Source organism: Glycine soja, chromosome 3 (assembly GCF_004193775.1).
Source record: "Glycine soja cultivar W05 chromosome 3, ASM419377v2, whole genome shotgun sequence".
In the NCBI taxonomy this organism is placed as follows: Eukaryota; Viridiplantae; Streptophyta; class Magnoliopsida; order Fabales; family Fabaceae; genus Glycine; species Glycine soja.
Window position 1 is genome coordinate 19,524,433 of NC_041004.1, and position 25,113 is coordinate 19,549,545.

Below are 25,113 nucleotides of genomic sequence, written 5' to 3' on the forward strand. Positions count from 1 at the left end.
AACCTGAGAATCCTCCTTGGTTGTTTCCTTGCCTTTGTTGATTTCCCATGTAGCTAACTTCCTGCGTTTGTTCTTCACAAGGAATGCAATGGCCGAATTCATGAGCACCACCACAAATGGCACAACCTATAACCTGCAAAACAGAAGACTGTGAAGGTTGACCAGTAGACAATTTAGTTGGCAACTTACTGAGGGTTTCTATCAAGGCTTCAAGTTGCTTAGAGAGCAACTTATTTTGTGCCAACACAGCGTCTTGTGATGATAACTCCAATAAGATCTTCTTGGTGGGTTGATGCACTCTATCACGTAGAATAGTGTGATCGCTGGCAGACATATTTTCAATCAGTTTAGTTGCCTCTTCAAGGTTTTCAGCTTTATCTTCCCTCCTGCTGAAGCATCTAATAACTGTTTGGATTATGGTCTCAGCCCATCTATGAATATGTTAAGCTAGGTTGGCTCAGAGAGTCCATGAGTGATGCAATCCTCCCTATGAAATGACCATTCACTAGAGCCATGAGCAAGAGGCTCCAAGAGGATTGGGCTAGAGCTGCTGAAGAAGGCCCTAGGGTTCTCATGAACCTCAGGGTAGATTTCTGAGCCCATGGGCCAAGGTTGGGTCCAATTATCTTTGTACATATTAGATTAGGATGTCATTATATTTGGTCCTTGTATTTAAGGCTCCATAATGTAGGTAGGGTACCCTAGAAATATAAGATTTTTCAACCCTTGTATTTTAGGGCACCTAGACTAGTTTTGTATTAGGGGTAGTTTTGTAATTTCACATGCACTAAGTGAATATTTGATGTGTGTTGGTAAATAAATTTAATTGAATTGGTAGAAGCCTAATCCAATTAAATTTTAGAGGGGGAGGTGAGCATTTGCTTACTACACCCTATTGCCACATCATATACTCACACTTTGTGCATGTCCTTCATGCTTTAGATGCCTCATGACACCTAAGCACACTTAGTGGAGAATCTTGGAATTGATCTTGGATTAGTGGGTTGAACCATAACTGAAATTCACTAATCATAATTAGTGAAAATTTGGCTCCACAAATTCAATTTCAAATTCAAGTGAAATTTGAATTGAAATTCAAATTTTCCTCCAATTTTGTGTGACACTTAGGCTATAAATAGAGGTCATGTGTGTGCATTTTTTGCAACTTTGATCATTTGAAAATTAAACTTCAGATTTCAGAGCTCTTTTAGAGCATAAAATTTCGTGCTCTTCTCTTCCTCTCCCTTCATTCATCTTCTTCTTCCTCCAAGCTCTTATCCATGGCCTTCTATGGTGGTGAGCTTCTTCTAGACTCATCTTCTCCTTGAAGTGGCATCTCCTCTCTCTCTTCCTTCTCCATTCCACTGCCATTCATCTTCTAAGAAGCAAAGGAATCCATTGATGAAGAAGATCCTAGGCCTACAAGCTTCAATGGAGCTTACATCATGTGGTATCAGAGCATCTTCATCTAGGTGATGTTCTTTTGCTTCCTCTATCTTTTTGTTCTTCATCTTATTCTCCATGTATATCCTCCATTTTCTTGTGGTTTGGTGCTGTTTATAGTAGATTCAAAAGAAATAAACCGATTAAATCTTAGATCTACACTTGTTCTTGCATTTCTATGGTTCAAATTTTGTAGATCTACTCTTGAATCATGTTTTTGTGTTGATTTTAGGTTCTATCACTTTTCATTCATAATATTCTTGTGCTGAACCTTAGATCTAAATTTTTCTTCCAAAATATTGATTAGAAAAAAAACACAAAAATCTAAGTGTAAATCACTTTATCCATGTTGTCTTAGAGTCATGTTTAGTCATAGTAACTGTCACATTATGTTCTAAGTTTGTGTTGAATTTTTATTTTGTTGATTGAATTCTAAATACATTTGTTCATGTATTCTTGTCATTCTTAGCCTATCTTTTTAATTTTGAGTCTAATTCATGCATGTTATTTAGTTCATAACATGTTCTAAATCAATTCCTAGAAGTAGTCTTGTTGTTGAACTTTTTTTTTTCTAAGTTTCCTACATGATGCCTTTGATGAAGTTGAGTTGTGGTGCTGAGTTGTGGCTGGATTTGTGAATCAAAATAAGTCTTAAGCTCTCTTGAATTGTGCTATTCAAGATAATTTAGCATAAGCAAACACAAATTGTAACTATTCTAGCTTTAAGTAACATAAACACTACTCTTGATTTCTAGGTTGAAATCGCTGGTGTTGGCAGCTTGAACATACGAACTTGTATAAATTACTGTGAATTGGTCACTACGTGTGAGCTGAAATTTTTACTAAATTTTCTAGAAATTTGGACCAAAATTATGAAAAAAGAACCAAACGATTTGGATTAAAGGAAAAAATTATAAAAATCACAAAAGTTGGCAGAAAAATCAGTGTCCAGGAAAAAAAAGTGAAAAGGAATTGTGCTTGTTGTTTTGGCTCAAAATTTGTTCTCTAATTGGTGCCTATTTTGTACCAATCCTAGTTCTGAAATTTCAATTGAAAATTACTGTGAATACAAGTTCCAAAACTAGAGGTTTCTTGAGTCTTTTTTTTAAGTTTTTTTTTACTCTACTCTAGAGTCATTCTAAGTTTCTCTTTGAGTCCTAGCTTGCTTTTATGTGCTTTTCATTGCTTTAATTGTTGAATAATCCTTGAAAATTTTTCTTGTTAAAACTCTATTGGTTTAGCTTTCATTTCATTTTTTTGGTCTTTGGTTATTGGTTGTCTCTTTGTTTCCTTGTTTGTGAGTTGCCATATAGGGAATTGGAAATGAGGATAGGTGCCATCCCTTGAGGAATTTGAGTCAAGAAGCAAGGGGAAAACCACCTTAAGAGCTATTGGACTAAGAAGCACTCCAAATTGAGTGAATCACCAAAGAGAGAACAACCACCAAAATTGAGGACCTTCTTGTAATTTTGTAGTTGACAATTTACTTAATTTCATTTCTTTCAAATTTTGTAACAAAAAGGCCTTTCATTGGAAGTTAGTTAGGAGCCTCCAACAGGTCACCCTACTTCCATTTGTGTGTAATAATTTTAGGCAATTTTCCCTTAGGATTGTTAGTGTTTTGTTGGGAACCTTAAATGTGGTCATCCAAACACTATTAGGATTCTCCTAGTTTTCATTTCTTGCTTACTTTCATAGCTTATTTCCTTTACCTTCCATTGTCAAACCGTCTAGATAGCTTACCTTTTACCAATTAGTTTTTACCTTATCTTTTACACCTCTTTTAGTGTTTATTTTGGCTAGTTTCAACCATAGTTTCTTTTACCTTTTCTTTTCAAACCGCCAACAAGAAAGAACCATAACTTAGGAACCAACATGAGTCTTCATTCTTCATCTAGTGTTAATGGTGAGGGTTCTACTGTTAAGAACCCCTTATATAAGATATTAGATGAGTTGAGATCCCTTAAGTTGTGGAAAGAAAAACAAGAGAGAAAAGAAAAAGGTAAAAAATGACTGGAAGAAATAAGTCAAGATGAAAGAGAGAAAATAAGAGAGGAAGAAAGAAGAAAAATAATGAAAGAAATGAAAAAAGAAAAGCATGCCTCCTATAGTAGTCATAACTCTTGCAAGAGCCTAAGTGAAGAACTTCGTGACTATTATGAAGGAAGACATAGGTCACATCTTATACCTCACTCCCATAGGAGAGAAAATGAAAGAGAGCCTCAAGAGGTTAACATTAACATCCCATACTTCCATGGGAAGGATAATGTAGAGGCTTACTTAGATTGGGAAATAAGGTAGAGCAAAAACTTAAAAGAAAGTCTACTTTAAAATCTTATGGCTCTCATTCTTATCCAAATAAAGACCAAGGTCTAGGCATCTTAGGGGCAGCACCTTCTAAGCCCAAAGATGATAAGGGGAAGACAATAGAAAAGAAACCTCCTAAGGCTAGTAGGCAAGAAAAGACTAGCTCTATAAAGTGCTTTAAATGTCTTGGAAGAGAACGCATTACTTCTCAATGTCCCACCATGAAAACCATGATTATGAGGAGCCAAGACAATTATAGTAGCCAAGATGAGGCTACTACTTCACCTTCCTCTAGTGAAAGTGAAGAAGCAAAAGGGGAAGAATCTAGTGAAGAAATCTACCCCCAAGAAGAAGGTGACCTCTTAATGGTTAGAAGGCTCCTTGGAGGTCAATCTTGTGATCTATCTCAATCCCAAAGAGAGAACATCTTTCATACAAGATGCAAAATTTTAGATAAAACTTGTTCTCTCATTGTGGATAGTGGATCTTGTTGCAATTGTTGTAGCACAAGATTAGTTTCCAAATTGAACCTCACTATCATTCCCCACCCAAAACCTTATAAACTTCAATGGCTCAATGAGCAAGGGGAAATGATAGTTAACCAACAAGTGAAGGTACCTTTCTCCATTGGGACATATAAGGATGAAGTTAATTGTGATATAGTTCCTATGGAGGTAGGACATATTCTTTTAGGAAGGCCATGGCAATTTGATAGGAAGATCATTTACAATGGCCTAACTAATGAGATTACCCTCACCCATCTTGGCACTAAATTTGTGTTGCATCATCAAACACCTTCACAGGTGGCCAAAGATCAACTAACTATGAAAGATAAGAGGCATGAGGAAGAAAAACTAGAAAAACAAAAGAAAAAGAAGGATAGTAAGGCCTTGTCTTCAAAGGCCAAGGGAAAGGAAAAGGAGGAAAAGGATTCCTCCAAGAAGATTGTTAAGAAGGAAAATCATTTTGCAACAAAAGGTGATATTAAAATAACACTCATTCTTAAACAATCTTTCTACCTTCTCCTATCAAGGGAAACATCCCTTAGCACTGCCACAATTCCTACATTTGAGACCTTACCCCAAAGGTCCAAGAACTCTTACATGAATTTGGCGATATATTTCCCAAAGAGATACCCCTTGGGCTACCTCCTTTAAGGGGAATACAACACCAAATAGATTTAGTCCTAGGAGCAAGCCTTCCTAATAGGCCAGCGTATAGGACTAACCCTCAGGAGACTAAGGAGATAGAGTCTCAGGTTAAAGAATTGTTGGAGAAGGGCTGGGTCCAAGAGAGCCTAAGCCCATGTGCTGTGCCAGTGTTGTTGGTGCCCAAAAAGGATGGTAAGTGGAGAATGTGTACAGATTGTAGGGCCATCAACAACATCATTATAAAGTATAGGCACCCCATTCCTAGACTTGATGATTTGCTTGATGAGTTGCATGGTGCCAATATCTTTTCAAAAATTGATCTTAAAAGTGGTTATCACCAAATCAGGATGAAAAAGGGTGATGAGTGGAAAACCGCTTTCAAGACCAAGTTTGGTTTGTATGAATGGATAGGGATGCCTTTTAGGCTCACTAATGCACCAAGCACCTTTATGAGGCTTATGCATCATGTCTTAAAGGATTTCATAGGTAGATTTGTAGTTGTTTATTTTGAAGATATTTTAGTGTACAGTAGGAGCCTAAATGATCACTTAGGTCATCTCAGGCAAGTTCTTTCAGTCTTTAGGAAAAACACCCTCTATGCAAATATAGAGAAGTGTACCTTTTGTGTAGATAATATAGTTTTCTTAGGGTTTGTAGTTGGTAGAAATGGGGTCCAAGTGGACCCTGAGAAAATCAAGGCCATCCAAGAATGGCCCACCCCAAAAAGTGTGGGAAATATTAGGAGCTTCCATGGGTTAGCAAGCTTCTATATAAGGTTCGTTCCTAATTTCTCTACAATTGCATCACCTCTCAATGAGCTGGTGAAGAAGAATGTGACATTTACCTGGGGTAAAAAACAAGAGCAAGCCTTTGCTTTGCTCAAAGAAAAGCTTAGTAAGGCACCTGTTCTAGCTCTTTCTGACTTTTCTAAAACTTTTGAGCTAGAATGTGATGCCTCTGGAGTGGGAGTTGGAGCTGTATTGTTACAAGCTGGGCACCCTATTGCTTATTTTAGTGAAAAACTTCATATTGCCACCCTCAACTACCCCACCTATGATAAAGAGCTTTATGCCTTAATAAGAGCCCTCCAAACTTGGGAACATTACCTTGTTTCCAAGGAATTTGTCATTCATAGTGATCATCAATCACTTAAGTACATTAGATAGCAAAGCAAGTTAAACAAAAGGCATGCAAAATGGGTAGAGTACCTAGAGCAATTTCCATATGTTATCAAATACAAAAAAGGAAAAACAAATGTGGTAGCTGATGCCCTCTCTAGAAGACACACATTGTTTTGCTCCCTAGGAGCTCAAATTTTAGGATTTGATAATATTAGGGACTTGTATGCTTTAGATGAACATTTCTCTCCCATTTATGAGAGTTGCGGGAAAAAGGCCCAAGATGGATTCTATTTGGCTGAGGGGTATTTATTCAAAGAGGGAAAGTTTTGCATACCCCAAGGATCCATTAGGAAATTACTTGTGAAAAAAAGCCATGAGGGTGGGCTCATGGGCCACTTTAGGATAGACAAGACCCTTGTCTTACTCAAAGAAAAGTTTTATTGGCCCCATATGAAGAAAGATATCCATAAGCATTGCACTAGGTGTGTGGCTTGTTTACAAGCCAAGTCTAGGGTGATGCCTCATGGGCTATACACACCCTTACCCATCCCATCTGCACCTTGGGTAGACATTAGTATGGACTTTGTCCTTGGGCTTCCTAGAACCCAAAGAGGTGTAGACACTATCTTTGTGGTGATGGATAGGTTTAGCAAGATGACACACTTTATACCCTGCCACAAGGTGGATGATGCTTCCCACATCTCAAAACTCTTTTTTCAGGGAAGTTGTGAGACTCCATGTTTTGCCTAGGACCATTGTGTTAGATAGAGATGCTAAGTTACTTAGCCACTTCTGGAAAACCTTATGGGCTAAGCTAGGAACTAAACTTCTTTTCTCTACCACTTGTCATCCACAAATTGATGGGCAAACAGAGGTAGTGAATATCTCTTTATCCACCCTTTTAAGGGCTCTTCTGAAAGGCAACCATAAGTCTTGGGATGAGTATCTTCCTCATGTAGAATTTGCCTACAACAGGGGGGTTCATAGAACCACCAAGAAATCCCCTTTTGAGGTTGTCTATGGGTTCAATCCCCTAACACCGTTAGACCTCATTCCCCTTCCACTGGACACTTCTTTTATACAAAAAGAAGGGGAATCTAGGTCAAAATTTGTAAAGAGGTTGCATGAGAGGGTTAAGAACCAAATAGAGAACCAAACAAAGGTGTATTCAACTAAAGGCAATAGAGGAAGAAAAGAGCTAATTCTTAATGAGGGTGACTGGGTTTGGAACTATCTTAGGAAGGATACATTCCCTACTAAAAGCAAATCCAAGCATAACCCTAGAGGGGATGGACCTTTCCAGGTTTTGGAGAAGATCAATAACAATGCCTATAGGTTGGACCTCCCATAAGAGTATGGAGTCAACACAACTTTTAACATTTCTGATTTAATTCCTTTTACAGGTGGAGCTGATATTTAAGAGGAGGATCTAACAGTTTGAGGTCAAATTCTCTTCAAGGGAGAGGGGATGATGCAATCCTCCTTAGGAAGGGACCAGTCACTAGAGCCATGAGCAAGAGGCTCCAAGAGAATTAGGCTAGAACTGCTGAAGAAGGCCCTAGGATTCTCATGAACCTCAGGGTAGATTTCTGAGCCCATGGGCCAAGGTTGGGTCCAATTATCTTTGTACATATTAGATTAGGATGTCATTATATTTGGTCCTTGTATTTAGGGCTCCATAATGTAGGTAGGGTACCCTAGAAATATAGGATTTTTCAGCCCTTGTATTTTAGGGCACCTAGACTAGTTTTTGTATTAGGGGTAGTTTTGTAATTTCACATAGGGGGAGGTGAGCATTTGCTTACTACACCCCATTGCCACATCATATAGTCACACTTTGTGCATGTCCTTCATGCTTTACATGCCTTATGACACCTAAGCACACTTAGTGGAGAATCTTGGAATTGATCTTGGATTAGTGGGCTAAACCATAACTGAAATTCACTAATCATAATTAGTGAAAATTTGGCTCCACAAATTCAATTTCAAATTCAAGTTGTCGCAACCTACCCTTCGGCTGGAGGGCGACGCGTGACTCGCGGGATGCGTGTTCCACGAAAGGAATACGCGCGGAGTCGCCACCAACGTTTATTTGAGGAAAACGTCGGAAAAACCGGAAAAGACGCGATCTACGAATTTTTAAGTGAAAGGCTCGGGAGTTGTATTTACGCGCGGGGAAGGTATTAGCACCCCACACGTCCGTCACAAGGGACGGCAGCCTTTAATCGAATGTGCAAACATGACTTTGATTTTTACGTTCCCTTTTATGTCCTTATATCCTTTATACCCTTTTTATATTTTTTTCTCTTTTTGTGGTCGACAAGGGTGTTTCCCTTTGCTCCTACGTATTCCTCAATTGGGATGAGAAAATCAGACCTACGTAGTTCTTTCCTATCAAGTGATTCTTTTTTACTTAAAAGGTGATCATTTTAAGGCGTTGGACCTTTGAAAATGATCCATTTTACTTAGTGAGAAATTGAAATGACAAACTTCAAAAACCTATTTTTATGGACGAGCTTGACTAGACGAGTTGATTTTAGCCTTAGTTTCACTTTAGTTATTAGTCAATTCAATTAAGAATGAGAAATCCCAAAGAGAAAACGTCCGATTGATTTTCCGCTTTTTTTTTACTAAAAGACATTTTTTGACTATTATATTATTATTTTACCTCTTTTTTTTTTTATTTCCAACGTGATTACGGCACGACCAAACGGTCGGAATTCATTTTAACCGAAGTTAACGGATAATACAATTCAAACGATCGGTGGAAATTTATTTTATTTTTAGGTTAAGCGAGAAATGACTTAAGTAAAATGGCTTAAGCACGTCAAGAGGGGGTATAAAAAAGTAAATGAAACGAGAATAGAAATACACAAAACACAATGTGGACCACTACGGGTACATAGAATGAATCGAAAAGCTTGGTTCGAGGTACTTACTCGTTGAAGATCGAAGAACGATGAAGAACGAATGAAGAACGTCGAAGAACGGTCGAAACCTTTGCGAAATTCTTCACGGAAAACGTTACGGAAACGTTTCGGAAGCGCCTCGGCTTAGATTTTCTTCACGGAAACAATTTTTCCATGCAAATTCGAAAGAGAGAGAAGTGCCTAAGGGGCTGAACTCTTTTCCTTCTCACTTCCACCCCTATTTATAGCAAAATAGGGGAGATGGTTGCCGCCCAGCTCGCCCAGGCGAGCTCAGCTCGCCCAGGCGAGCCAGGTTGCTTCCTCCAGAAGCAACAGCCTTCTGGAGGAATCTTCTAGAGGGCCCAAGTGGGCCTGGTTGCTATTTGCACCCCCATTTTTACTAAGTACACCCCCTGCCCTTTTTTGGTGATTCTTTTTTCGTAAAGTTACGGAAACTTACGAATTTCGTAACGATACTTGTTTTCTTTCCGTAATGTTACGGAACCTTGCGGATTACATAATCATCCCTTTTGTGACTTACGGAATGTTACGGAACCTCACTTAATTGTGCAACGATGTTTCCATTTGATTTCCGGTGTGTCACGGAACCTTATGGATTGTGCATCAATATTTTCTTTTGTTTTTTGGCATGTCCCGGAATTTCACAAATTGCCTAATGATGGGTGCCAAGCACCTCACAAGGACCAAAGAAAGGTCGCATGTCATCAAGCAAAGGTCCCCAGACGAAATTAGGGTATGACACAAGTGAAATTTGAATTGAAATTCAAATTTCCCTCCAATTTTGTGTGACATAGCTATAAATAGAGGTCATGTGTGTGCATTTTTTGCAACTTTTATCATTTGAAAATTAAACTTCAGATTTCAAAGCTCTTTTAGAGCACAAAATTTCGTGCTCTTCTCTTCCTCTACCTTCATTCATCTCCTTCTTCTTCCAAGCTCTTATGCATGGCCTCCTATGGTTGTGAGCTTCTTCTAGACTCATCTTCTCCTTGAAGTGACGTCTCCTCTCTCTCTTCCTTCTCCATTCCACTGCCATTCATCTTATAAGAAGTAATGGAATCCATTGATGAAAAAGATCCTAGACCTACAAGCTCCAATGGAGCTTACATCAATAAGTGGGAGTCTTCCTTAACAAACCTTGAAATCTCTCTGATGCTTCACTCAGGGATTCATCAGGGAACTGGTGGAATGATGAGATAGCAGCCTTCCCTTCTACAGTCTTTCACTCGGGGAAGTATTTTTTTAGAAAATTTTCAACCACTTCCTCCCACGTCTTCAAAATATTTCCCTTAAATGAATGAAGCCACCTTTTGGCCTCTTCTACCAAAGAAAATGAAAATAAGCTGAGTCTCATGGCATCGTTTGGTATTCCAGCAATCTTCACAGTGTTATACATTTCTATGTACGTTGCCAGATGTGCATAGGGGTCCTCATTTGGTAATCCATGAAATAAGTTCCCCTGTATCAGATGAATCAAAGAATAAGGATAGTTTATGTTGTGTGCTTGGACTTCTGGCCTCGCGATGCTTGTAAGGAATTGTGGTACTGAACTACTAGAATAATCTTCAAGGGTAACCCTATGCCGGTGCTCATCAGCCATGACAGAGGCTTCCGGTAAGTATGTAGCGGATTCCCTTGATGATGTAGAGTCAGAAGATTGAGCTTCTTCTTCTAGAATGGAAGCTACTGTCCTATCTTGCAACAATTTCCTTCTCCGTTCGGCTCTATTCCCTCTTAAAGTGGCTTCAATTTCCAAGTCCAGAGGAACTAAATTACCTGTAGAAGATCTATGCATACAAAATACTGACAGACACAATGGTTATCCAGTTCAAGAAGAAAACAAATATGAATCAAAAGCAAATATTTACAAATAATCAAAGAATAAAGAATAGACACCTAAGACTGAACTAACTTTCCAAATAGAAAGAAGTTCCCCGACAACGGCGTCATAAACTTGTTCGACGGCCGGTAAGTGCACCGGATTGCATAAGTAGTATAAAACGATAAGAACCGAGTATCGAACTCTTGAGGAACTTGTTTTACTTGGTAAAGCTATGATTTAGTAAATAAGCATCTTGTTGTAAAAGGTTTGTGTTGGGTATGGACAGGTATGTAAACTAAACTATTCAAAATACAGATCACGTGAGTAATGGTGTGTGAAGATAGATAGACAATGTGTTGGTCTTCCTACTGGGTGCCTGATGTTATTAAGGGTGTTCTCTACCTAACAATGTTCATGTGTTCTATGTTCTCTCCTGAAATGCTAAACCCCGATGTCTCCTGCATGTTTAGCCTAGTCCTAATCAAGCGTCATCCTCAGATCCCTCTTGTTGGACTAAACTTGACCAAAACCGCATTAAGACATACATACCAACAACTAAGTTACCGTACCCCGATCCCTTGTGACAATACGATAAACTAGCCCCGTCCTATCAAGTTCTAAGGATCAAACCTGTCATACCCTAATTTTGTCCGAGGACCATCCGTTGTTGGGATGCGACCCTCGTTTGACCCCTTCGAGGTACTTGGCACCCATCGTTATGCAATTCGTGAAGTTTCGTGACATGCCGGAAGTCGAAAGAAAGCATTGTTGCACAACCCGTGAAGTTCTGTGACATGCCAGAAGTCAAAAGCAAGTGTTAGTGCGCAATCCGTAAAGTTCCGTAACATCCCGGAAGCCAACAAAGGGGATGATTACGTGATCCATAAGGTTTCATAACATTACGGAAAGAAAACAAGTATCGTTACGTAATTCGTAAGTTTCCGTAATGTTACGGAAAAAGAATAAGCAAAAAAGGCAAGGGGTGTATTTAGTAAACAGGGGGGGTGCAAATAGCAACCAGGCCCACTTGGGCCTTCCAGGAAGTTCTCTAGAAGGCGGTGGAGGAAGCAACCTAGCTTGCCTGGGCCTGCTGGGTGGCAAGCTCCTCCCTCATTTTCATATAAATAGGGGGAGGAGGGAAGAACAAAAATGTTCAACCCTCCTAGTATCTGAGAATCACTTAAAATTAGTGAGAAAAATTGTTTCGGTGAAGAAAATCCAAGCCGAGGCACTTCTGTAACGCTTCCGTGACGTTTCCGTGGGAGATCTCGCGAAGATTTTCATCCATTCTTCGTTGTTCTTCGTTCGTTCTTCATCGTTCTTCAGTCTTCAACCGGTAAGTTCCCGAAATCAAACTTTTCAATTCATTCTATGTACCCTTAGTGGTCCTCATTTGTTTCACGTGCTTTTATTTTCATTTCATTTACTTTCCGTACCCCCTTTTGACGTGCTTTAGTCATTTATTTAAGTCATTTTCTCGCCTAATCAAAAATAAAATAAATTTCCACCGATCATTCGTATTGTAACATCTTTTAATTTCTATTAAAATGAAATTCGACCGTTCGGTCATGTCGTAACCACGTTTAAAACCAAAAAAGAGGCAAAATAATAATATAATAATAAAAAATACCTTTTAGTAAAATAATAAAAAAAAAATCAATCAGACGTTTTTTCTTTGGGATCTTTCTTTCTTAATCGAATTGACTAATAACCAAAGTGAAACTAAGGCTAAAATCAATTCATAAGTCAAGCTTTTGTCATCACCTAAAAAAGCCATTTTTAAGGTCCAACACCTTGAAATGGTCTTTTCCGCTTTTATTGGTTAAATGTAGATTTCTAAAAGGCCTAAAATCAACATGTAGCTTTACTACCTCTTTCAAAAATAAAGAGATCATTAATGGTCCAATGCCTTAATGTTCTCTCTCTTTTCAAAAAGAATCGAAAGATTGTTTAATGGTCCAACGCCTTAAATGACCTTTCATTCAATAAAAACATATCTTGCAAAAAAAGGATAAAAAATAACTTAACCAACGCTTAGTTCTCAAAGAACTACGTAGGTCTGATTTCCTTATCACGATTGAGGAATACGTAGGAGCAAGGGAAACACCCTCGTCGACCACAAAAAGATAAAAAATATAAAAGACATAAAGAACGTAAAAAAGGGAAAATAACATAAAATTGAAGTCATATTTGCACATTTGATTAGAGGCTGTCGTCTCTTGCGACGGACGTGTGGGGTGCTAATACCTTTCCCGTGTGTAAATACAACTCCTGAACCTTTCACCTAAAGTTCGTAGACCACGTCTTTTCTGGTTTTTCCGACGTTTTCCTCAAATAAACATTGGTGGCGACTCCGTGCGTATTCCTTTCTCGGAAGACGCATCCCGCGAGTCACGCGTCGCCCTCCCGCCGAAGGGTAGGTTGCGACAAAACAATTTCCCAATGTTGAGTGACCCTAACTAAACATGCATCTACGTGATCAAGGCAAAAGCATACTAAAATGAAGTACTCATAGCACAGAGAACACATAAAACATCATCATATAGATATAAAAGTATTTACATCAAGTACCCCATAGGAAGAACCAATTGAGGATTTAGCTCTCCATAGCAGGGAGGCTTCTTTTACAACAAAGAGAAGAGAAAGTGAAAGATTGAAGAATTACAGGTGGTGGGGATGTCTCCTCCACCTCTAGAAACCTCACAATCACTCAAAATCTCATCCAATGCTCTGCAAGATAACTTCCTCTTCAAGCTCAGTTCTCTCCTAGTCTCTCCACATCCAAAACTCCAAAAAACTCAACAACCCACTTAATTTCAAGATTCAGCTTTAAATAGGCAATTTTGTTGGGAGGCGCACGCTTAGCAAGAGATTGGCTCGCTTAGCACGTGTAAGTGACTTCTGGCTTAGCGCCAGTCATGCTCGCTCAGCCTGGAGGTTCAAGCGGTGCGCTTAGCGAATTGATTCTCGCTGAGCGCATCTTGGACAACTCATCTGCTTCCAAGATCTTCTACATGCTTAGCCATGAACTACTGCGCTTAGCGGATGGCTTGCTAAGCCAGAGAATTAGCTTAGTGAGCGGCTCAAAATTAGCACTTCCACCAAACTTGCCTAATTAGCTTGAAATTAAAAAGGAATTATCATTAAATACACAAAATGAGGATACTTAATACTTATTACCTATATTTAACAACAAAGTACTTACAACACTACAAAATGACCATAAATGGAAGGAATTGTATACAATTTACACAAGTTTCTTACACAAAAGTTAGTCGTATTATCCGACTAACACCAGGATATTAAGGTGGAAGTCTAAAGGTAAATAGCATACAGATGCACGCTTAAGGATTTTTGATAAAATTGTTACAATATGTAACCCAAGTGGGAGATTGTTGGAATTTTCTATTTCAATAATTAATGTGGGCTAATATTATAAGACAATTATATTAATTATTTATCATTAGTGAGTTTTATTTTATGTGATCAAATTAAGTGAGCCTGTTAGACAACTAAATCAAATGATATGGACTTAAATGAGCAGATGTTAGTGTTGGCCCATTAGGGGATAACGGGAATCCTATTGGGTTAACACACTATACGAAGACTATGGTCCCCAATATACTGAGCCGTCACATATAGTTTCTCTTCTCCCCATCTAAAGAGTTACGAAGGTCCTATTAAGGAATAAAGAGGTTTTGGTTGAGGAAGAACCATGAAGCCACCAGTTACCTACGGATTCAGATTCCACTGCATTTGTTGATCAACCATTATGGATCTAGGTATTCCTAAAAATCTTCTTGATAATCTAACGTAATGTGTTCTTGGTGGTTATTGGTATTTTATAGGGATCCCCTAAAATTCCAACAGTGCTGCATTGGGATTGGAAGCGCATGTATATGTCTAAATATTTGTTTTTCTAGCATTTAAGTTAACTAATGCTTCATGGAGCGACAAGTACTCCCGTGTACTTGATTATATCAAATAATTTTAGGATTAACTATGGAAACTTATGTTGCAGCTTACTGTCTACAATTACAATGGTGGTTCTTGCTATGGATGCCTCTTTCCAACTCCACCACCTAGAACAACATGCCAAAGTTGTGTTAAGGGTGGAGTTCTAGGAGTAGGTAATTTCTACTGTTTTTGTGAACAACATCAGTTTTACTACTCAATGCTAGTTTCTGTGACATTTACATGAACAATGCCAACCATAAGACTAAATTCTTTTGATATCCTGTGTTTTTGAAAGTTCAGTCATGGACTTGTAGTAATATATACTATATTATTTGTGACAACAAAAAGTCTGAGTGTTTGGTTCCTTTTGCCCAAGTTATCTCTATAAACGTGGAAGTATCACTATATTTAAGCCACATTTTTAGCTAAAAATGAGGTTTTTGTAGATTCATTGGTTCGCAACTTGGCTTAAAAGTTTGCCTAATCTCATGAATGTTATTATGTTAGTATACCATATTAAGAAGAAAATTTAAAATGGAGAATCAAAGGGTTAAGAGGTTAAATAAGAAAGATATGTAATTAGGATGCAAGGCATATTGCAATTTTTTATTGTTTAGTGGAGAATGTGCTCTTTAGTAGGACTTATCATATAAAAATTAATTGGTTTGGATTGTTTAATTTGTTTCATTTATAATCCATCTAGCTAAACTATGATAACTAAATGCTAGACTTTTTACTTACTATTTGCAAATACATTTTTTTAATATATTCTAAATAATTATTATGCTATACATTTTTGAAATTTTAGTGTCATATATTAATTAATTATTCCGATTATTGTTCTTAATGTTGATCTTTATGGAAAAGAATAAGATTTTTATTTTTTGGTTTCTCTTTGGTACTTAACTCATGGTATTCCTATGTAAAATTCATTATTTTAAAAGTTTTTAATTTTTTTAAAAAAACATTGTAAGACAGTTCTTTAAAAAATCGTCTTAGAATGTCAACATTTTAAGACGGTTTTCACAAAAAGTCCTAAAATGCTCAATTTATTTTTAATTTTTTTTTTTGTTAAAAATATATTCTAAGATGGTTCTTTGAATGTGTGCATTCTAAGACAGTTTTCGCAAAAAACCATTTTAGGATGCTCAACTTATTTTTGATTTTTTTGTTAAAAAAATTCTAAGACGATTCTTTGATAACATGTCTTATAATGTCTGCATTAAAAACATTTTAGAAGGTTTTTTTTAGAATTTTAGCTTTTCTGAGACGATTTTTTGGGAACCGTCATTGTAAATGCGAATATTCTATGGCCTACGACAACGGTTGATTACCGACGTACAATGTGGCAAACAGCTAATGTAGAATGTGCTTTTTTACTAGTGATATTTTCTTAAAAAATAAGAGCTTAACTTAAAAAAATGCTTAAGGATTGACTAAAACCATGGTCCTTACTACTAGAAAAAAGACATTTAGTATTGGCACTTTAACATCGATTTTTGGTAAAACTGATACTAACAAAAGGGCAGTGGCATAATTGTAAACAAAATGAGTTTGTTAACATCGGTTTTTTCAAAAACCAATGTTATAACGTCTTACGATAAAACCAATGTTTGTTTTATGTTACTTGATTTATTTACTTGTTTGATTGTCCATCAAAGCATTTTGATTCAAATAGAATAATTATCCTTTAATTAAGTGCATCAATTTTTATTTTTAGATTTCAAGAGTTATGCTCTCCAGTTCAATGATCAAAATATATTTGTTCACTTTTTTTTTCATGTTGTTCTATATAGTCTGTGTCTATACAATTGCTTATTTAGTTTAGTGTAAGATACTAAGAGATTTGTGATAATGTTAAACTTCAGGCCAATATTACAGAATTAGCTTAACATGCTCCCAAAGACCATATTCCACGAGCGATGACCATTCATTTAATTGGAGAACTCATTAAAAAGGTACGTTGGTCATTTCTTGCCAATTGGCATTAGTCTAATATGAGTTGCACACTTCTTTTTCCGTTTTTCATTTCTAGCACACTACAATTTGATGTTTTCTATGATCCAAGGGTGCTTTTTAGTAAACTAATAATAGATGGGGTAATCTTAACAAATGGAAGCAAGGGATCACCAAATGAAGACCATTAACGTACTAACGTATGTTGATCTATTATTATTTTATTTTTATTTGTATATGACTAAGTAATGTAATATGTGTTTTGCTACTGCTATGTTTGCAGAATTCTATGTAGCTCAAGATGCTTAGAATCTTTGGCAAGAAAAGTCTAATGATATCCTTTACGTTGTAGGAATGTATGCTATATTTTTGTAAGAATTGATGTAGAAAGTACCTAAACAACAACTTTTGAGGAAAAAAATAGATGACGCATAGTTCTTTCGCCACTAGTTATTTACAAAATTGATGTACAAAATAGATTCACACATTTTGACACACATTTTGCCTCAGTTTTAGGCAAAACTGGTGTAGAAAGGCATAACACCCTATAAATTACAGCTCATATTATAAAAAGTTATGTGTTATGTGACTTGTAGAAATATAATTGATATTAAAAATTAATTAGAATAAAGATTTAATTCAGGCATTTAATTAAATTTTTTGTTACATGTTGCTATTTTATGTGATAAGTTTAGTAGAAATTAGAATCTCTTTAGAACATGATTTTTACACCACGTAAAATTACACTTTGCAAGTTTAGATAGTGTAAATTCACACACTGTGTCGATTTACTTTGTACATTATTGATTGTGTTTACTCTTCATATAGATGTTAGCACCATTGTCTAGGATAATTAGGTAGAGATTTACACTTCTTTTGGTAAGAGAAAAGTTTCCCTTTTTCCTAATCCTACCTTAGCCATCTTTAGTAAGAATTTCAAAAGGAAAACTACCCACACATGGCCTAGAGCTGCATAGTCTGCACCTCTCTCTCTCTATCTCTTCCTCTCTCTCCCTCCCCATCAGATTTTCTTTCGATCGAAGTGACAATTATGAGATGAAGGAGCTTAGGAATCAATGGGTGCTTGTATCCCTTGAACATTGGCCTATCCTAGACTTGTTTAACACTCCAATTTCACCTTATCTGAAGCCCAAGCTGAGTCATTTTTGTTTTTGGGTCTGGTTGAACTTGTGGAGAAGATATGAGAAGAGTTATTGCTTGGTTTCCTTAGTTCTTTAGTCTTAACGCTTAATACCACACATTCTCCACCATTTTTGTGCATCAAGCTGAGGTATGGAGGAGTTATCTCTTCATCTTCTTGCTTTTTATGGAGTAGCTTCCATTTAGATGTACTATAGAAGCATAGGAAGTTAGTTCTCCATAAATCAACATTTTATATCTATTTTGTCTTGGATTCATACAAACTTGTTTAAATTAAAAAATTTAGGTCATTTTGGGTGTTTCATGTTATGGGAATGTGTTTTGTATGATTGGGTTTCGATTTGGGTTGATTTGGAAGCCATTATAGATGAAAAATGCATTTTTTCAAGGTCCTGCAATCGCCCATGCTTAAGCGGCATGTTATTTGCGCTTAAGTGTGGCTTTTTTTATTAAGCACTAGTGTTATCAGGCATTGTGCTTAAGCACAAGTGGAGTGGCACTTAAGCATAGAGTATAACTAACACTTTAGCACCATTGTCTATCATGTTTGGAGTTTGGCTTCCAAATGGATTATGAATTGGATTTCTTTGTTTATAAGGGGTTTTGAAATAACATAAATAGTTTTTAATCTTATGTTAATTTACATTTACTAAGGGGAGACCATTATTCTTTAGCATGATTTATTGATTATTGTGAATGGAGTTCTTTTAATTGCTACTATTGAATTTTTATTGATCGAATTGGAGACTAGGAGGAATTGTGTTCCTCAGGCAAATTGTGTGATGGAAACCTTGATTAGGTGTGTGCTTGTATATTGATGTGGTGTTGTTTGGTGTGATTAAGGATTATGGGATCCTTGAGGTGGGACAAATAGACTCAGTGCATGAGTTCATTTGTAGAAACTATAATTTAATTATAGTGATAATTAAGGTTCATTGTTACAAACAAAGAATAAAAACTTAATAAAAGTGTGAACCTACTTAAGGTTCATTGTAGTAAATCATAGGTACCTTTGAACATTGGAGTACATTCTTAAGAATTTGACCTAGAATGAGCCTTAATACTTTTACTTGGAGAACATGGACAATAATATAAACTTTGCATAAGATTTTAAGAAAGAAGCATTGCATAAATATTAAGGTTAGTTATAACAATATGTTCCTACATTGACTACTCTGGTAGTAATGTGAGGTTAGTTATACTATATATGGATTGGTTTGATATGATCTCTTTAAAGGAAAAGTCTATTAGGTCAAGACAACCACACATCTCATCCACGTTGGATTTTGATGTATAACAAGTATAAATTATTGATATTCTAATGAGTTTTGACAAGTGAATAGGAACATTATGTTAAAGAAATTTACAACAGTTAGTATCATATTATAGAAAATATGCTTTATTTTAATGTAGCGTTCAACACTCTATGTCCAATGAGCATTCATCCGGGTATAATACTTTTATCATTCGGATATGATGTTTTAATCATTGCAAAATGGTCATTTTCTATAGTTTTTTTACCCTAAACTTGCCCAGGCTAGCATCTAGCTCGCCTGGGCCAAGAAAAAGCTTAAGCCCTAAGCAAGCTACTTGCCTAGGCGAGCTGATGACTTCAAGCCTTAGCAAGAAGCTCACATGGGCAAGCTTCCCCTGCACCAAATAGCTTTTTCTATAAATAGTGATGTAAGCTCCATTGGAGCTTGTAGGCCTAGGATCTTCTTCATCAATGGATTCCTTTGCTTCTTGGAAGATGAATGGCAGTGGAATGGAGAAGGAAGAGAGAGAGGAGATGTCACTTCAAGGAGAAGATAAGTCTAGAAGAAGCTCACCACCGTAAGAGGCCATGGATAAGAGCTTGGAGGAAGAAGGAGATGAATAAAGGGAGAGGAAGAGAAGAGCACGAAATTTTGTGCTCTAAAAGAGCTCCGAAATCTGAAGTTTAATTTTCAAATGATCAAAGTTGAAAAAATGCACACACATGACCTCTATTTATAGCCTAAGTGTCACACAAAATTGGAGGAAAATTTGAATTTCTATTCAAATTTCACTTGAATTTGAAATTGAATTTGTGGAGCCAAATTTTGGATCCAAAATTTCACTAATTATGATTAGTGAATTTTAGCTATGGTTCAGCCCACTAATCCAAGATCAAGTCCAAGATTCTCCACTAAGTGTGCTTAGGTGTCATGAGGCATGTAAAGCATGAAGGACATGCACAAAGTATGACTATATGATGGGGCAATGGGGTGTAGCAAGCAAATGCTCACCTCCCCCTCTAAAATTTAATTGGATTGGGCTTCTCCCAATTCAATTAAATTTATTTCTCAACACACACATCAAATATTCACTTAATGCATGTGAAATTACAAAACTACTCCTAATACAAAAACTAGTCTAGGTGCCCTAAAATACAACGACTGAAAAATCCAACATTTCTCAGGTAGCCTACCTACATTATGGAGCCCTAAATACAAGGCCCAAAAATAATGAAATTTTAATCTAATATGTACAAAGATAAGTGGGCTCATACTTAGCCCATGGGCCCAAAATCTACCCTAAGGCTCATGAGAACCTTAGGGCCTTCTCTTGCATCTCTGGCCCCATCTTCTTGGAGTCTTCTATCCAATGCCCTTGGGGGTAGGATTGCATCAAATAGCCATGCAAGGGGAGAGGTTGAGGAGGTCTGAAAAACTGAAAAAGAGAAGAAAAATGCAGAAAGGAGAAAAAGAAGAAGAAAAAGAAAAGTCAAGGCACTGCCAAATCAAATCGAGGATCGTTTAACACCTCATTTCTCTTGTTAGCCTTGTACCCTATGCAAGAGTCGGTTAGTTTTTCTTGAGATTTTGATGTAATCTATGTACCCTTATAGGTCCTTTGTGATATTATGTGTGCATTTATCTTCTCCACTTATCGTTGGTAATTTCATTTTATTTGTAAGGCTCAGTTCTAATCGGTCACTAGTGTCATGAAATTAGGCCTTTTTTAGTGAGACTGGAAAGTAATAAACAAAACCAAATGAAAAAAAAAATCAATTCACAACAAAACTTCTTTTCATCAAATATCACTTGAGATCGTTTCAAAGTCCAACGCCTTAACAGTTCTCTTCGCTTTTTTCCAAAAATTAAAATGTCATTTCAAGGTCCAACGCCTTAACGAATTTTTGTTAGCATTTAAAATGAATCTTAAAAAAAACATAAACATTCTTATTAAAGAACTTTGTAGGTCCACTACTATAAAAATAGTTTTTTACAACACTGATTTTACGTCGATTGATGGATAACCGATATTGAAACAAACACGGTGACACTTTCATAAATAAATACAAAAGTTTTGTGATAGTCGTAGAAAAAATGCCTTAGAAGACTCTCATTCTAAAACGGTTTTATAAAACCCCCTTAGAAGACTATCATTCAAGGACGGTTTTGTAAAAACCATTTTAGAATATTTTTCATTATTTTTAAAATTTCATTTCTCTCTCCACTACTCTTTTGCCCTTGTGACTCTTAGACTTCCCCTCTCTCTTTACTCCCCTCTCACTCTTTAGGTTTGTAAAAAATGTTTCCAATCCAAGTACATTGAATGCTAATCACCTTAAATTATGCCCAATCTCTCCCTCTTCCACGCTCTTGGTAAACGAAACGAAGCAATAGCCATCACACACCACTGTTAGGGTTAGGGTTAGTGTTGGGGTTGGGGGTGTTCTGACAAACAACAATGGCGGTCTCTGACGGCATCACGAAGAAAATCATCCTCTCCTACACTTATGTGGTGATATGGATCTTCCTCAGCTTCACGGTCATCGAGTACAACAAGTATCGCAAGATGTATAGCTGGCCCTAACCGATCTCTCTCACCATGATCCACATGGTGTTCTGTTCCTCCCTGGCATACATTCTCATTTGCATCTTGAAGCTCATGGAAGTGGTTTCGATGTCTCAGGATCTCGACCTCAAATCCATTATTCCAATCGATGCATTCTATTCACTTTCCCTCTGGTTTTCCAATTCTGCGTATATATACCTCTCTATTTCGTTCATTCAGATGCTCAAGGCGCTTATGCCTGTGGTGAATACCTTCAATTGGTGTCATGTTTAAAAAAGATTCTTTTAAGCACGAGACCACGGCGAACATGGTTTCCATCGCGCTCGGTGTTGCAGTTGCGGCTTACGATGAAGCCAAATTCGATGCATGGGGTGTTACCCTATAGCTTATGGGTAATGTGAAGTACACAAATTACTGAGTTTTGAGGTTTAACATTATGCTTATTCTATTTGGCATATGCCTCTACCTTTTCTTCTCCCATCATCATCACTCATATTGGAAATTGGAATATTGGAAAATTTTCTTCTCCCATCATCATCATCACTTCTTTACCTTATTTATTTGTTGTTTGCATTGGTGCATAAAAGATTGGAGAGATTTATTTTGGTGACTGTAATGTATAGATTTTGATTTAAAATCAAGATAGCGCTAATAATATTCAAATTGACGGGCTTTATTTATTTCTTCCTCTCTATTTTATTTCTGTTTGCAGTTTTTAAGCTGATACTAAATGTAGTTGGAAGTATATTTTGGAAGATATATACTAATTCTCCTTTTCAATGTACTTGCAGGCTTGAGAGCACATTAAACTATGGTCTTGAAAGAGTCTGGGCTATTGGATACTTGAAGAGTTCTCATCGGTAAGTTTTTTCTGGATAGAAATTTTGTAAGTAATTTCTTTGGCCGTTGAATAATCTGAGTGGGAAAATGTGTCAAATTGTGCTTGAATTATGAAATTTTCTTATCTTTAATTGTTTTTTCATAATCAAAATTTTGGGGTGCATTCAAACAGGGTTGTGATTGGCTATGATGGAGGAAAAATTATGGTCAAACTTGGTCAAGAAGTACCTGTGGCTAGCATGGACAACAATGGGAAAATTTTTTGGTCTAAGCATAATGAAATTCAGACTGTCAATATAAACTATTTCTCATTCATACATTTCTCCTTCAATAAGAGGTTTTCCCCCCTATGCCTCGTCGGCATGCTGCATTAGCTAGCTAGGCAGACACCCAATTTAATTGAGACATCCAGAGATAATGAAATTCAGACTGTCAATATAAAAAGTGTAGGAGCAGATGTAGAGGTATGGGCTCTATTATTCATTTTTTTGGCTGTATAGTTTGTGAGCAAGAAGTGTTAAGTTGTCTTTATTTTTAGTGAGATGTGTAAGTACTATGCTTCTTAGGTTGCCGACAAAGAAATGTTACCTTTAGTTATTAAGGAGTCGGGCACCTGTGATCTCTACCCCCAAGTGAGTTAATATACTTCTTAATATTTTGTTGCATTCTTTTTCATAGCTTATTTATTTTTAATTATTTTTGCTCTCATCATGCAAAACTTGACAAGGTTAGAAAGTGGCATATGTATATTATTTACCAAATCAGAGTATCAGACATTCTGGTACATCCATATATATATTGACTTCATTATGCAGCATTTTTCTGTTTTTTCTTGAACCATGCTCAAGTTTTTATTTTCTTCATATTCAAAAACTTGTGATTATATATAAGGATTAAATTGGTCATCTTGCCATGCTAGACTTTGAAATGCAAAATTTAAGTGTGTTTGGTGGAGCGCTTACATACTTGATTTTATAAAATTGCTTTAGTTAAAAGTGAGTTTGAAGTGATGTAATTTATGTTTTAGGAAGTTTTATTTTAAAAGTAAGTTTGAGATATAATGGAATTCAAATTTATGTTTTAGGAATATTCAGCCTCTGTCTCCCGTAGCCCATTCCCTATTGGGATTATATTGTTTGGAGTAAGTTCATAGTTGCACAATTATTTACTAATTTTGATTTTATTTCATTAATATTTTCATTCTTAGTTCTGTTTCATGTTTATAACAATTTTGTTTTATTAATATTTTAATAATTGTTTCCTGGTCATCATAATTAGGAATTAGTATATATATGGCTAAATATACCAAAAGTTGAAAATCACAGCAATATTAATATAATATTATAGTATAAAATTACCTGCCACCATGACTACTTATAGTCATATTCGTTTCCTTTGATTGTTTAGTGAATCCTGGGATTTGTAATATTATATTTAAGGGATTCAATGATTATAATTTAACGTTTTAACCTAAAGAAGGAAGCCAATAGTAATATTCATTTACTTTAATCAGATGTCTGATTTTCTCATTATACTAGAGGATACGTAGGAGCAAGGGTGTGTTGGATCTTGATTTGGCTCTTCAAGTTGGAAAACCTGCTACTATTACTGATGCTAGTAGCAATGAAGAGAAAACCCATTATAAGACCTGAGAAAAGTCAAATATAATTTGTTAGATACTTATGCATATGAGCATAGCAAATAACATTAAGTTTGTTCTTCCCAAAAATGAAAGTGCAAAAGAATTTATGAAATATGTGGAAGAGCACTCTCAAACTGTTGATAAGTCTCTTGCTGGGACATTAATGAGTACTTTAACCACCATGAAGTTTGATGGTTCTCGTACTATGCATGAACATGTCATTAAGATGACAAATATTGCAGCAAAACTTAAGTCTCTTGGAATGGTGGTGGCTGAAAATTTCCTTGTGCAATTCATTTTGAACTCATTATTGTCTGAGTATGGTCCCTTCCAAATGAACTATAATACCATGAAAGACAAATGGAATGTGCATGAATTGTATAGTATTTTAGTTCAGGATGAAGCCAAACTTAAGAATCAGGGAAACCACTCTGTTCATTATGAGAATAATCAGGGAGTTGGAAAGAAAGTCAATAAGAAACATGGAAAGGACAAAGGACCATTAAAGATTGTCGAGTCCTCTACTAAGATCCATAAGAAAAATGAAACATGTCATTTCTGTGGGAAATCTGGACATTTCCAGATGAACTGCCCAAAACGTAAAGCTTGGTTCAAAAAGAAAAATGAGCACAATGCTTATGTATGTTTTGAATCAAATTTAACTGGATTTCCCCATAATACTTGGTGGATTGATTTTAGATGTACAACTCATGTTTCTAATATGATGCAGGGATTCCTTACAATCTGAACCATAAACCTGAATGAGAAGTTTGTCTTCATGAGGAATAGAGTGAAAGTTCCAGTGGAAGTTGTTGGGACTTATCGTTTAATCCTTGACACTAGATTTCATTTAGACTTATTTGATATTTTTTATGTACCTAGTATTTCTAGGAATTTAGTTTCTTTGTCTAAACTTGATGTTACTAGATACTCTTTTAGGTTTGGGAATCGTTGTTTCACT

At 36.4% G+C, this 25,113-nt stretch overlaps 1 protein-coding gene across 1 annotated transcript; it reads left to right on the forward strand.

The window, feature by feature from the left end:
* The first annotated feature begins 24,378 nt into the window (after positions 1-24,378).
* On the forward strand, positions 24,379-24,900 carry LOC114405010. The gene is made up of 2 exons (XM_028367711.1): positions 24,379-24,792; positions 24,883-24,900. The coding sequence occupies exons 1-2, from the start codon at positions 24,379-24,381 to the stop codon at positions 24,898-24,900; spliced, it is 432 nt and encodes a 143-aa protein (XP_028223512.1).
* The last annotated feature ends 213 nt before the right edge of the window (positions 24,901-25,113 follow it).